Source organism: Gopherus evgoodei, chromosome 12 (assembly GCF_007399415.2).
Source record: "Gopherus evgoodei ecotype Sinaloan lineage chromosome 12, rGopEvg1_v1.p, whole genome shotgun sequence".
In the NCBI taxonomy this organism is placed as follows: Eukaryota; Metazoa; Chordata; order Testudines; family Testudinidae; genus Gopherus; species Gopherus evgoodei.
The window spans coordinates 43,509,364-43,522,298 of record NC_044333.1 but is presented as its reverse complement, the minus strand read 5'-3'; the positions used below and the strand labels follow the sequence as shown (position 1 = coordinate 43,522,298).

The 12,935-nt window shown below is 59.5% G+C and overlaps 1 protein-coding gene across 5 annotated transcripts in view; it reads right to left on the bottom strand.

Moving 5' to 3' along the window:
• The window catches only part of LOC115660332 (polyamine-modulated factor 1-binding protein 1-like), a 351,977-nt gene that overhangs the window by 7,284 nt on the left and 331,758 nt on the right, over positions 1-12,935 (bottom strand). For all 5 annotated transcript variants that reach the window (XM_030581656.1, XM_030581654.1, XM_030581657.1 and 2 more), the window contains 8 exons: positions 11,105-11,263; positions 9,608-9,691; positions 6,760-6,939; positions 5,743-5,910; positions 4,900-4,983; positions 3,969-4,136; positions 1,041-1,283; positions 131-361 (listed from right to left, as the gene is read on the bottom strand). In XM_030581656.1, the coding sequence (XP_030437516.1) occupies positions 131-361; positions 1,041-1,283; positions 3,969-4,136; positions 4,900-4,983; positions 5,743-5,910; positions 6,760-6,939; positions 9,608-9,691; positions 11,105-11,263 (1,317 nt within the window). The remainder of the gene's footprint in view (positions 1-130; positions 362-1,040; positions 1,284-3,968; positions 4,137-4,899; positions 4,984-5,742; positions 5,911-6,759; positions 6,940-9,607; positions 9,692-11,104; positions 11,264-12,935) is intronic.

Here is a 12,935-nt window from a genome sequence, read left to right as displayed (position 1 = left end):
CCGGCTGGAACTGTGCTGGCAAGAAGCCTGTGGGCTGCGGGGCTACTGCTAGCATAGCCAGGCCCAGGTGCCCAACCCCCCCAGTGCCACGCGAGGCAAAGGCAGTAAGAGAAAGCACCGTCAGGCCCACCTGGCTGCTCATGTCCCAGAGTTCCTCCTCCAGGCTCTGCACCTTGCCCTCCAGCTCGCCAGCTCTGTTCAAGGCGGCCTGGTATTTCTTCTTGTACAGATCCAGGCTGCTCTCGGTGGAGCTGCTCTTGCTCTTGGCCATGGCCAGGTGCTCCTGCGCCTCTCGGAGCTGCTCCTGCTGCAGGCAGAGCTCCCGGTCCTGCTTCTGCACCACCTCTTCGTAGTAGAACACCTGGGAGTGTGACAGACTGGAGAGCTGCCTGCCGGCCTTTGCCCCACTAGCACTGCTGTTGCTAGTGCACCTGTTGGCGGTGTGGCGAGGGCCAGGCAGAGATGGATAGGTCCAGTCTGGTCCATCCCCTGGCTTGGGCAGGACTTGTCCTCATTGGTCTAGTCTCAAATCTCCCACGCAAGAGGGCTCGGCTCCTCCCCAGAACGTCTCCCCCACAGCTGGCCCTGGCTCCCTGGCAGGGGACTTCCTCCTTGTCACTCCCCCACCCCTTCCCCCCCGGGTCTGTCCTCAGCACTGGCCAGGTTCTGCCCCTCCCCGTGCACAGAGGCACCGGGCCCCTGCTGAGGGCGCTGCCCCAATGTGGCACTGGGCATGGTGGAATACACAGCTGTCAGCTGAGCCCTGCGAGTGGGAGGCTGCTCCTGGCGCAAGCTAGTTACACTGGCCAGGGCTGCTGCTAACCAGAACCAGCCCGAGCACACATCAGGCCCGTTCCCTGCCTCTGGATCCACTACCAGGGGGCCCTGATGGTGCCTGACTCGAGACCCCCCCTCCCTGCTGCCCTGCTCCACGCCCGGGCCGGGGGATGGGACATTGTGGGAGCTGCAGGACCCTGCCTGACTGAGGGCTCAGCTCTGGGCTGCCTGCTGAGAGGGGACGACCCTCCCAGGATCCATACCTCCTCCTTCAGCGTCTGGCATTGCTGCAGCAGGAACTCCAGGTGCGAGCTCTGCCTCTCCATCGTGGACTCCCGCTGCTGCAGGTGGCTCAGATTATCTTGGTTCTTCCCTTTGCAGACGTCCAGCTCCTGCTGAAGGTGCTGCAGCTTGGCCCGCAGCTGCTCCAGTTCTGTCTGGTGGGCTCGCTCACGGGATGTGAGCTCCCCCTGCATCTGCTCCACCAGCATCGCCTGCTGCTGGCTCTAGGACACAGCCCAGACAAGCAGGGTCCCACACCGGGCAGCTCTCAGCGAGGTGCCGCACTGGAACGCAGCAATCAGGCCTCCCCTGTTCTGACCCCACCTCCCCATGCATGACCCTGGCCCGGTGGGTGCTCAGGCCACAGAGGACCTGGGAAGTTGGAGTGAAACAGTTACATCACTTCTGAGTTATTCTCACAGCCTCCAGCATGAAATTTGGGGCTGGGCGAAGGCCAAGGTAATGGAGGCCAGAAATGTGCAGTGGGACCAGTTCTGTGGAGAACGCCAAGGAGGACATAACCATTTACAGCCTGAAGATTCATGCAGACAGACTGATGGACAGAACTGACCGGCACCTCCGTGGTACCGGAAGGACCGACGGATAGGACTGGCCGGCGCCTTAGTGGTACCAGACGGACCGACGGACAGGTCTGACCGGCGCCTTCGCAGTACCAGACGGACCGACGGACAGGACTCACCAGCGCCTCCGCGGTACCAGATGGACAGGACTGACTGGCCCCTCCGCAGTACCAGACTGACTGGCGCCTCCGTGGTACCAGATGGACAGGACTGACTGGCCCCTCCGCGGTACCACATGGACTGACGGACAGGACTGACTGGCCCCTCCGCGGTACCAGACTGACTGGCGCCTCCGTGGTACCAGACGGACCGACGGACAGGTCTGACCGGCCCTCCGCGGTACCAGACGGACCAACGGACAGGACTGACTGGCCCTTCCGCGGTACCACACGGACAGGACTGACCAGCGCCTTTGCGCTACCAGACGGACAGGACTGACCGGCGCCTCCGCAGTACCACACGGACAGGACTGACTGGCCCCTCCGCGGTACCAGACTGACTGGCGCCTCCGTGGTACCAGACGGACCAACGGACAGGACTGACCGGCGCATCCGCAGTACCACACTGACTGACGGACAGGACTGACTGGCGCATCCGCAGTACCACACGGACAGGACTGACTGGCCCCTCCGTGGTACCAGACGGACCGACGGACAGGTCTGACCGGCCCCTCTGTGGTACCAGACGGACCGACGGACAGGACTGACTGGACCCTCCGCGGTACCACATGGACAGGACTGACCGGCGCCTTTGCGCTACCAGACAGACAGGAATGACCGGCACCTCTGTGCTACCAGACGGACCGACGGACAGGACTGACCGGCGCCTCCGCAGTACCACACGGACTGACGGACAGGTCCGACCGGCCTCTCCGTGGTACCAGATGGACCAATGGACAGGTCCGGCGCCTCTGTGGTACCACACGGACCAACGGACAGGTCTGACCAGCCCCTCCGCGGTACCAGACGGACCGACGGACAGGTCTGACCGGCCCCTCCGCGGTACCACACGGGCAGGACTGACCGGCGCCTTCGTGCTACCAGACAGACAGGACTGACCGGCACCTCTGTGGTACCAGACAGACCGACGGACAGGACTGACTGGCACCTCTGTGGTACCAGACAGACCGACGGACAGGACTGACTGGCACCTCTGTGGTACCAGACAGACCGACGAACAGGACTGACTGGCCCCTCCGCGGTACCACACGGACAGGACTGACCGGCGCCTTCGAGCTACCAGACGGACAGGACTGACCGGCGCCTCCGCGGTACCAGACAGACCAACGGACAGGTCCGACCAGCCCCTCCGCAGTACCAGATGGACCGACGGACAGGTCCGACCAGCCCCTCCGTGGTACCAGATGGACCAACAGACAGGTCTGACCAGCCCCTCCGCAGTACCAGACGGACCGACTGACAGGACTGACCAGCCCCTCCGCGGTACCACACGGACCGACCGACAGGTCTGACCGGCCCCTCCGCGGTACCACACGGACCGACCGACAGGTCTGACCGGCCCCTCCGCGGTACCACACGGACCGACCGACAGGTCTGACCGGCCCCTCCGCGGTACCACACGGACCGACTGACAGGACTGACCGGCCCCTCCGCGGTACCAGACGGACCGACTGTCAGGACTGACCGGCCCCTCCGCGGTACCACACGGACCGACTGACAGGACTGACCGGCCCCTCCGCGGTACCACATGGACCGACTGACAGGACTGACCGGCTGGGGCTGGGAACTGCTTAGAGATATGCTGAGGGGCAGACTTAGGCAGCACAGGCTCCGACTCCGTGGGTACTCCAGGACTGAAGCACCCATGGAAAAAAACTAGTGGGTGCTCAGCACCCACCGGCAGCCAGCTCCCCTCCCCACAGTGCCTCCTGCCCACCGGCAGCCCCCGCCGATCAACTCCTCCTGCTCCCTCCCAGCCCCTTCTGTTCCGTGGCGTGCAGGAGGTGCTGGGGGGGAGGGGGAGCAGCGGGGACAGGGCGCACTCAGGGGAGGGGGCAGGAAGAGGCGGGGTGGAGGCTTGAGAGAAGGGGTGGGGTGGGGGTTTGAGGGAAGGGGGTGGCTGGGGTGGAGTGGGGATTTGAGCACTGCCAGGGCCTGGAGGAAGCTGGCACCTGTGTTAGGTGGAGGTTCAGGCTGTGCTAGCAGAGATGGTACGTCTGCACACTGAACGGCCCCAGGGCCAGGGCTGGCAACGCTCCCAAAGCCAGACAGCTTCCATCGCTCGCTGCCATCTTTAGAAACCCCATTGCCTGGCTGAGGGTTAATACCACGACAGCGCTGGCTATGTGCAGGGCTGGCAAGCACTCACCTGGCTGATGCAGATCTCCTGCTCATGCTGGAGCTGCTGGATGCAGCAGGTCTGCTCCACCATGGCCTTTTCCCGCTCCCCACAGATCTCTTGCAGGCTTCTTATGTCATCTTGCAGCTGGTGGAGCTTTCCCTTCAGGCCGCTCCCTTCTGCAGCTCTCTCCTTCCCCTGGGCAGCACCACAAACAAAGGTCACTGACCCCGACGGTCAGGGCAGAGGCAATGGGATGGCGCCATGTGTTAGCCTGGGCCAGCGCACGCCAGCGACGACATGGCGACAATGGAATGCACTGGCCTGGGTGATGGCACATGGGGCCTCAGCCCCTCCCGGCTCTGCTGGGCTCCCTCACTCCAGCGGGTCTCACTTTGCACCAGGTGGTCAGTGGCTGCACAACTTCGCCCTGTATAGCCTTTGCCCCTGGCTCCCAACTACACACGCGTCACACAACTGTCCTGCGTAAAAGGCCACGGCGGGCATTGGAGCACGGCCCGAAGGGGCTGCCTGCCCAGTCTGCACACCCAGCTGACACCCCGAGGCAGCGAGAAACGGGAGCGGACTAGCGGATTCGTTCTGGGGGGACCTGCTAGTGCTGTGTTCAGTGAGGGGCCACGTGTTGTGGCCTTGGCCGGGTGGCGCTCCACACACAGTCCCCTCGGGCAGCTCTGGGGCTCAGGGATATGAGACTGGCTGTACTAACTGCAGAGCAAAGGCTGTCACACAGGGCATGCACCAGCACCTGGAACCGTAGCCAACCATGGCGATTCCCCGCTGGGCCCAGCATGCCCCGACTGCAGGGCAGATGGGTCTCCACAGTCCATGGCCAGACCATACAGGCAGCACTTCTGCAGTGCTGCAGCCCAGCGAGGAGCTCCTCATCCCAGGAGACGCTGAGAGTTCAACGGACCCCGAAGGCTGAGATCTGAAAGCTCACCTCATCCTTCGCTCGCATCAGCTGCTCCTCAGCACTTTTCAGGTCTCCTCTGAGCTTCCCGATGATCTGGTCACGGCTGCAGACCTGCAAAGCCCATGGCTGGTAAAACAGCCTTCCCACAATGGGAACTCTGGAGATAATGCTTAGAACTTAGAACCCTACTCCCGAAAACATTCCACCGTAAGCACGGCCTATCCGGCTCCAGCAGCCTGGGGGGGGACGGTGTGGGGAGGACAGCAACCTGTGGGGGCAGGGCTAGCAGGGAGACAGACTAGCAGCAGCAATTAGCTCGGAGAATCAGCGCTCCAAGAGCTGGGATGAAGGCTCCAGCCACCGGTGTCCTAGGCAGTGGCACTGCCCTTCGGAAAGGGACGCTCAGGCAAGGTGACTCTAGGAACCCCAGGCCAGGGGACAGACTAATCCACAGCAGCAGGAGAAACTCCCACCCAGCAGCCTGCCGAGAGGAGGTCTGGAGCAGGGGTCGCCAACCTTTCAGAAGTGCTCTGCCGAGTCTTCATCTAGTCACTCTGATTTAAGGTTTCACGTGCCGGTAATACAGTTCAATGTTTTTTAGAAGGCCTCTCTCTCTATAAGTTTATATATTATATAACTAAACTATTGTTGTATGTAAAGTAAATAAGGTTTTCAAAATGTTTAAGAAGCGTCATTTAAAATTAAATTAAAATGCAGAGCCCCCCAGACCGGTGGCCAGGACCCGGGCAGTGTGAGTGCCAGTGAAAACCAGCTCGCGTGCCGCCTTCGGCATGTATGCCATAGGTTCCCCACTCCTGGTCTGGAGGAAGAGAAAACCTTGTTGTCCTCTTCCCAGTGGTGTCTGCCTACCTCCTGCTGCGCGGTCTTATGCCTCTCTCTCAGGACGGCCAACTCCCCAGCCTGCTGCTGTTGGTCTGCACGCAGCTCTGCAAGCTGCCCTGCGTACCTGGAGAGCTCCAATCGGGCTGCCACAAGATCCGCTTTCTGCTGCTCCACCAGCTGGTCACGCTGCAGCAGCTGGGCAGAGGAAAGGAACAGCTGGAACCAAAGCCAGCTTCCCAGACACTGCAGCCCAGCCCAGCTCCTGCTCAGATACCCAGGCTAAAGGCACCATGGAGTGCAGGGGAGATGGGGCAGGCAGCCCTGCAGTGCTGCTTTGGAGAGCCACACCTGGAGGCATTGCTAATGCTGCTGCTTTACCAGCCCACGGCGAGGCCCTGCTGGGTGATGAATGGGAAAAGCAGGTGGCCCACATGGGAAAGGAGCAAAGCTCCAAGACAGGCTGCTGGCAGGGAGACGGCTCCCGGGTGCTGGACCCTCGGCCTGAGACAATCTCGCCAATACAGCTCTTGCCATATGCACGCTCCCACCTTAGCCCAGGGCAGTGAGAAGACCCAGCGGCTCTGAATGTGCCCAGGATCCATGTTGGAACAACGGTGCTCAGCACTCCCCATGCCGGGCCCCTCCGTCAGAGGGCAGGGCACCAGGACATGGGGCCTTGCAGGGACAGGAGGAAAGGGGGGCTCCACGTGGCTCTTGGGTTGCCACTTGTCCTTGAGCCAGGGCATGGAGGGAGCAAGCTGTGGGGACTAAGCGAATGGTCACCCCAGTGCTGATTGCAACCCCCCCCACTCCCCCCGTGCATGTGGCAGCTGGCCTGCCGGTCCTGCAGCAATGCCACCTGGTCGCCTATCCTCCGGGCCAAGTTGGAAGGACAGGCAGGATCGGTGGCACCAGCTCCAGCAATGCTTTCCACCCGCCCCACCCCAAGGAAGCCGCATGAGCTGGCCGTGTGCAAAGGCACAAACGCGACTGAATGGAAGCGCAGGTGTCTGCTTCTCTCCCTGAGCCTGAGCTGGGGCCTACCTGGGTCTCTGACGACTCCTGGATGGCCTCTTTCCCTTGCCTTGCATCCTGCAGTGCTTCCCGAGAATCCCAGAGCTGCTCTTGCAAGCACTGGAGCTCCTCGTCTTTCCTCCGCAGGTCCTTCTTCAGGGAACATGACTCCAGCTGCGACGTGCTCAGCAGCGCCTCCAGCTGGCCCGCCTGGGGAAACAATGCAAGAGGCTGTCTCAGCGTGTTGCTGGTGGCCACTGCTGTCCTTTGGGCCTTGCTGGAGCAGGAAGCATAACTCAGCGTGAGCCAGAGCAGGCCTGGGCAGAGCAGTAACACACCAGGCACTGGCTAGCCAAGGGAGCATATTTCTGACCTGCCTGGCGAGGATGGTGCAGCTCTTTCAAGTAGCTGTGTAGACGCATTCCCAAGGGATGTGACAAGACCACCCCACCCTCCAAAGGACCATCAGGGGCTGACAGGCTAATGGAGGCAGGTACCAGGAGCAGGGTGGTCACTAAGCGTGTGAGACGTAACACGTCTGGATCGGGGCATAAAAGCAGAGGTCCTAGGGGCCAGGGAAGCTTTGTACTTGCCGAAGGGATGGCAGCCTGGTGCGCTGACTGAGCTGGGACCATTGCCGTGTGCACACAGGAGTTAGTGCACTGTAACCATTGACTTGGGACACTAGCACTGTCCTTCATCCACAATGAACCTGGCCAAGCACCTTTGCCACCAAACCGAGCCAGGTCTGCAGAAGGAATGCACTGCATGGGCTGCTAATGCCACTGGCATCAGGGCTCCAGGAACAGCAGCGTTGCAGCACCAGCAATGCTTCGCAGTACTGACAACGTCTGCCAGCACGACCTCCATCATGTCCCTCCACCAGCCCCAGCCCTTGCCCTGGTGCCAAGTTGGCCTTCCAGCACAGCCTGCACCATCGCCCCCCACCAGCCCCAGCACTGGTGCCTGCATGCTGGGCAAGGCCGGCTTTAGAAAGTGCGGGGCCAATTCAAACAGTTTCAACAGGGCCCCGGCGGGGATCACAAAAAAACCCCAACACATAAAAAAACACATGGGGCTTGTACTCACCGGGCGGTGCTCTGACTCTTCAGCGGCAGGGCCTTCACTCGCTCCAGGTCTTCAACAGCACGGAAGGACCTGCCGCCGAAGTGCCGCCGAAGACCCAGAGCAAGCGAAGGACCTGCCGCCGAAGTGCCGCCGAAGACCCGGAGCAAGCGAAGGACTCACTGCCGAAGTGCTGCTGAAGACCCGGAGCACTGCCAGGTGAGTAAAAATTAAAAAGGCGCCTCTAGCCAGGGAAGAGATTCACACTGGGCGCGGGGCCCTCTTAGGCGTGGGTCCTGATTTGGGGGAATTGGTGAAATTGTCCTAAAGCTGACCCTGATGCTGGGGAGCCTGAGAGATGCTAGGGGACACAAAATGAAAATGGGAGCCATACGGCCACAGTGCCTGCTCCAGAAGCCTCTGCCCAGTGATCTGGGACACTGTCCACAGCCTGGCAACACGGCCCGGGCAAGACTCTGCCATGCCCTTTGTGTGTGAAATCAGAAGGTTCCCTGAAACTTCAGCCAGCGAGACTCCCCATCCCTGAAGATAATCCTGCCAGCACTAGCAGCAAGCAGGAGGGGTGGAGAGCAGAAGGCAGAAGAGACAGCAGATGTAGGTTCTCAGTCACCGCTGGTGCTAAGTAGTGGGCAGGCAGGTTCCAGGCGGAGTACCTCGCTCTGCACCACCTTCAGCTCCTGCTGCAGTGACTGCCTTTTCCTCTGCAAACCCTGCAGCTGCTCTTCTTTGCGCTGGACTCTGGATTCGGCTGCCTCCTGAGAGACCTGGGATGCTGCCAGGGCATCCTTCAGCTGCCCGATGGTGTCCTCCCAGCGCCGGGCCTGTCCCACAAACCACCCAGGTGTCAGCAGAAGCCCTCTCGCCTGCCCACCTGCTGAGCTGGCAGCACAGGTGGGAGGAGGTGCACCCACAATAACAGCATGAGGCAGGAGCCTGGGTTCCCTCAGCCTCCATCCCCCCTCCGGACCAGGCAGTTCTCCCGCAAGTCACGCTGGAGGTGGGGGCTGGCAGGGGAGGAGCACCTAACACAGCACCGACAGGGACCCGCCTTGTTACCCAATGGCCTTTTGCACCTGCTGCAAGCAGGCACCTGTGCCTGGCAAAGCGCGCAGGTGAACTGAGCCGCTGACTCCATGTGACCAGCGAGTGGCAGAATGGAAAACTGCTCCCAGGGGTCAGGACTGAGCCCTGAGCAGTGCAGGGTCTCTCACTCCAGGCCATGGCGCAGAAGAACTAGGAGCCCCTGAGCTGGGGGTGAGAGGAGAGAGGCTGGAGTCTCAGAGCCCAGGCTGTTTGCCGGCCTGGGTTGCAATGCAGCACCCCCACTTATCAGCAGGCACAATATATGTCGCGTACGTTTGCAGTACCCACGGTGCCCATGTGGAAAGGGAGGCTGCGAAAGGCTGGGCACTTGAAGGCAGGGACAGGGCTTAACATCAGCCAGGAAATGGCCCAGGAGAGCCCCAACCCCGGTAACCCGCTTGGGCTGCAGGCTGCATCGGAAGGTGTCCTACAGGAGCCTGAGTGCCTCCAGCTGGAGCGTACAGACAGGGCCTCAGTGACGAGTGCGGCAGGGGGAGAGCCAGAGAAGTTTCTGAAGTTAAGGGAGGAGCTCACCCCAAGCCTGTGCTGCGGTGAGGTGGGGGCGCCTGCTCCTGAGGGCCTCCCCCTCAGGCCTGCTGGCTCTTGAAGAGAGACAAGCGGGAAGAAGAGGCAATGGGAGAGAACGCTGAGGACTGCCTGCCCTTGCAATCTCAGACCACATCCCCCAGAGGGAGAGAGGGACACGTACCTGTTGCTCAGCTGCTTGTGCCTCAGCCTTTGCTTTCAGCAGCTTGCCCGTTAGCGTCGCCACCTGCTCCTCTTTGTGGCGTACCTGTGGAAAGCCCAGAGGAGAATCCAGCCATCAGAGCTGGGAAGTGATGATCGGTCCCATCCAGTCTGTCCCCCAGGGCAGTCCTGGATTCTTTCCTGAGGCATATTTTTCTGGTGCTTTGCTCAGTCGTTTCATTTGGCTGCAGCACTGGGGCTTTCTCCCCTCCCCAGCTGGCCCTGCCCCTAGGAGCGACCCATCTAAGTGATGGGCCTGACAAAGAGGGGGATAAAGTGCCCCCAGGATGGTTGGGGTGAGGGCAACCATGCACAGATGCCTTGAGCGAAGCCAGGCGGCACAAGAGGGCTTTCAGGAGAGGGCCCGGGGGGGGGGGCGGCAGAGCACGTTGGAAGGGTGCTGCCTGGTGAGACTTGCACACTAGTTCTTCCCATCTGTGGCCAGGGCGGGGACCCTTAGCTCAGCAGTTCCACACTCTCTAGTCTTTGTGGGTCTTTCCTGCTGGCTTGTTAATTCCTTCAAGGCTTTGCCTGTGATCTGCGCCCTCGACTCCGCAGCACAACAGTCTCTTGTCTGAGAGCCAATGAAGCTGTGAACGCAAACCTGGCCTCATCCACCAGCCCTCCTGCTCCATCCTCTCCCCAGCCAGGATGAGTCCTCAGCACTTGGAGCTCAGGCCATGGCTTCCCTGGTCCTAAGTGCTGACAGGAGTAAAGGCTCCTCAGATTCTATCTCAGTCCCCGTTGCCTGTGGGAGTGGGACCCGGGAAGCCACTGCCTTGGAAGGAGCAGCCGGCCTGCCGAGATGAGAGGCTGCACTGGCCCTGTTGCTCCCCTGTGGCAATGGGCCGTGAGGCCTGCTGGCAGCCGGTGGCAGGAAGGGCGCACACAGTGGGTGTCCTTTGCTCTTACCAGGATGCACAAAGGCCTGGAAGGGCGTCTCAGGAAAACGGGACTGGTTCCTGCCAGTGTTTTTCATTAGAAATTCAGCTCTGGCACCTGGGGAGACGCCGTGGCAGCGTCTGCAGCAGGGAAACTTACAAACTGCTGCTGCGTCAAGAGAGCACTGGCGGGAATCCACAGAAATGTTCTCTGAAGGCGACTGGGGAAGGAGTGGATGGTGGGGGCCCAGAGCACGGTGGCAGCTGGGAGGGATGGCAGGTCAGGCCGGTGGCTGAAATCACTTTGGTTCTCGTTTTCCTGTTAACACCTTCAATTTGCAGAGGACTGAAAGTGATTCAGGTGAGTCAGACTGAAGGATGTTGGAGGATGGCATGTGCCAGTCAATGCTGCTAAATTCAAAGCTCTGTGCATTGGAGGGCACCCAGGTTGTGCCTGATCAGCTGTGCCAACCCAGGGAGCGGGCACCATGGCAGATGGCAGCCGGATGGCGAAAATGAACGCACGTGTCCCTGCTGCAAAGAGCAGGAGTGCTCATCCCAGTGCCAGCGCTGCTCACTTGGCTGGTTACCAGCGTCTGCTCATTCTCCAGTGCCAGGCCTTGGACCTCCAGCCTGGCATGCAGAAAGCCAGTCTCCTCCTCCAGGTGGTGACAATGGGCCTGCAGATGGGCTTGCTTCTCTTCCAATGTCCGGATGGTCCGGTGCTGCTGGCTCATCTAGGGGACAAGGAGGTGTAAGAGACACAGACATTAACATGTGTCTTGAAAATATGTTGCTGACAATCTCTCTCTACTTCCATCTAGCTATCCACTGGCAATCACCCTCATGCATATTCCACACCCCAGCTTCCTCTCCAATGAGAGTCAACAGGCCCATCCCCACAGGTGAGACATCCTCTTTGGGGAGCGTTAATTAAGCTAAAGCCAAAATACTCCATTCCCAGGGAAGTACAGCTCTGATGCTTGTTGAGGAATTTTCCAACTCTTCTTAGTTTCTCATACTAAAGCCTCCCGTAACTCACTTATGGATGAGCCTTCCACTGCTGAGTCTAGCTACAGAGAGCCCCTACCCCCTCTCCTGTGCAGAGCACCTAAGTGTCCCCTATGTGTTATACAGAACGAGAGAAGAGAAAAAAACAAATTGAAGGGTTAAACCAATCAGAACTAGCTCAGCTGGTGCCCCAAAACCAGTGAGAGTTCCAGAAGTCAAACTTCCGGAGACCTCCAGATGCCACTCTCTCGCTCTCTATACTCACCCCAACCTACACACTGCATGCTTGGTTGCCTTCTGAAACAGATAGTCATCTCTCCATGTGACTAATTTGTCTGGTTCCCCTAATGCAAAGTCTTATATGCAATGGTAAGCCTTGAACAATGTGAAAAGGCTTAGATATAGTCAAAGAATGTATGGATAATCTCCTCTAGACTTAGGCCTGATCTACACTACGATTTTAGGTCAAATTTAGCAGCGTTACCTTGATTTAACCCTGGACCCATCCACACAACGAAGCCCTTGTTTCGACTTAAAGGGCTCTTTAAATCGATTTCTTTACTCCACCTCCGATGGCCTTGGCGGGTCAAATTTGGGGTAGTGTGGATGCAACTCGGACAGCGCTCTCAACTTAGATGCACTGGCCAGGTAGACAGGAAAAGGCCCGCGAACTTTTGAATTTAATTTCCCGTTTGGCCAGCGTGGCGAGCTGATCAGCACAGGTGACCATGGAGTCCCAGAATCACAAAAGAGCTCCAGCATGGACCAAATGGGAGGTATGGGATCTGATTGCTGTATGAGGAGAGGAATCCATGCTAGTTGAACTCCATTCCAGTAAACGAAATGCCAAAACATTTGAAAAAGTCCCCAAGGGCATGAAGGATAGAGGCTATAGCAGGGACTCGCAGCAGTGTTGTGTGAAAATTAAAGAGCTCAGGCAAACCTACCAAAAAAAACAGAGAGGCAAAGGGCCACTCCGGGTCACAGCCCCAAACATGCCGCTTCTATGATGAGCTGCATGCCATTCTAGGGGCTGCAGCCACCGGTACCCTAACCCTGAGCTTTGACTCCATCAATGGAGTAGGACGCAACACGGAAGTGGGTTTTGGGGACGAGGAAGATGATGAGGAGGAAGAGGTTGAACATAGCAAGGAAGTGGAGAAACCGGTTTCTCCAACAGCCAGGATCTGTTTCTCACCCTGGACCTGGAGCCAGTAACCCCAGAACCCACCCAAGGCTGCCTCCCGGACCCACCAGGCAGAGAAGGGACCTCTGGTGAGTGTTCCTTTGTAAATATTAGCTCTCCTGGATGTACTCCCAAAGCCTTTGCAAAAGGTTTCTGGGGAGGGCAGCCTTATTCCATCCTCCACGGTAAGACACTTTACCACACCAGGCCAG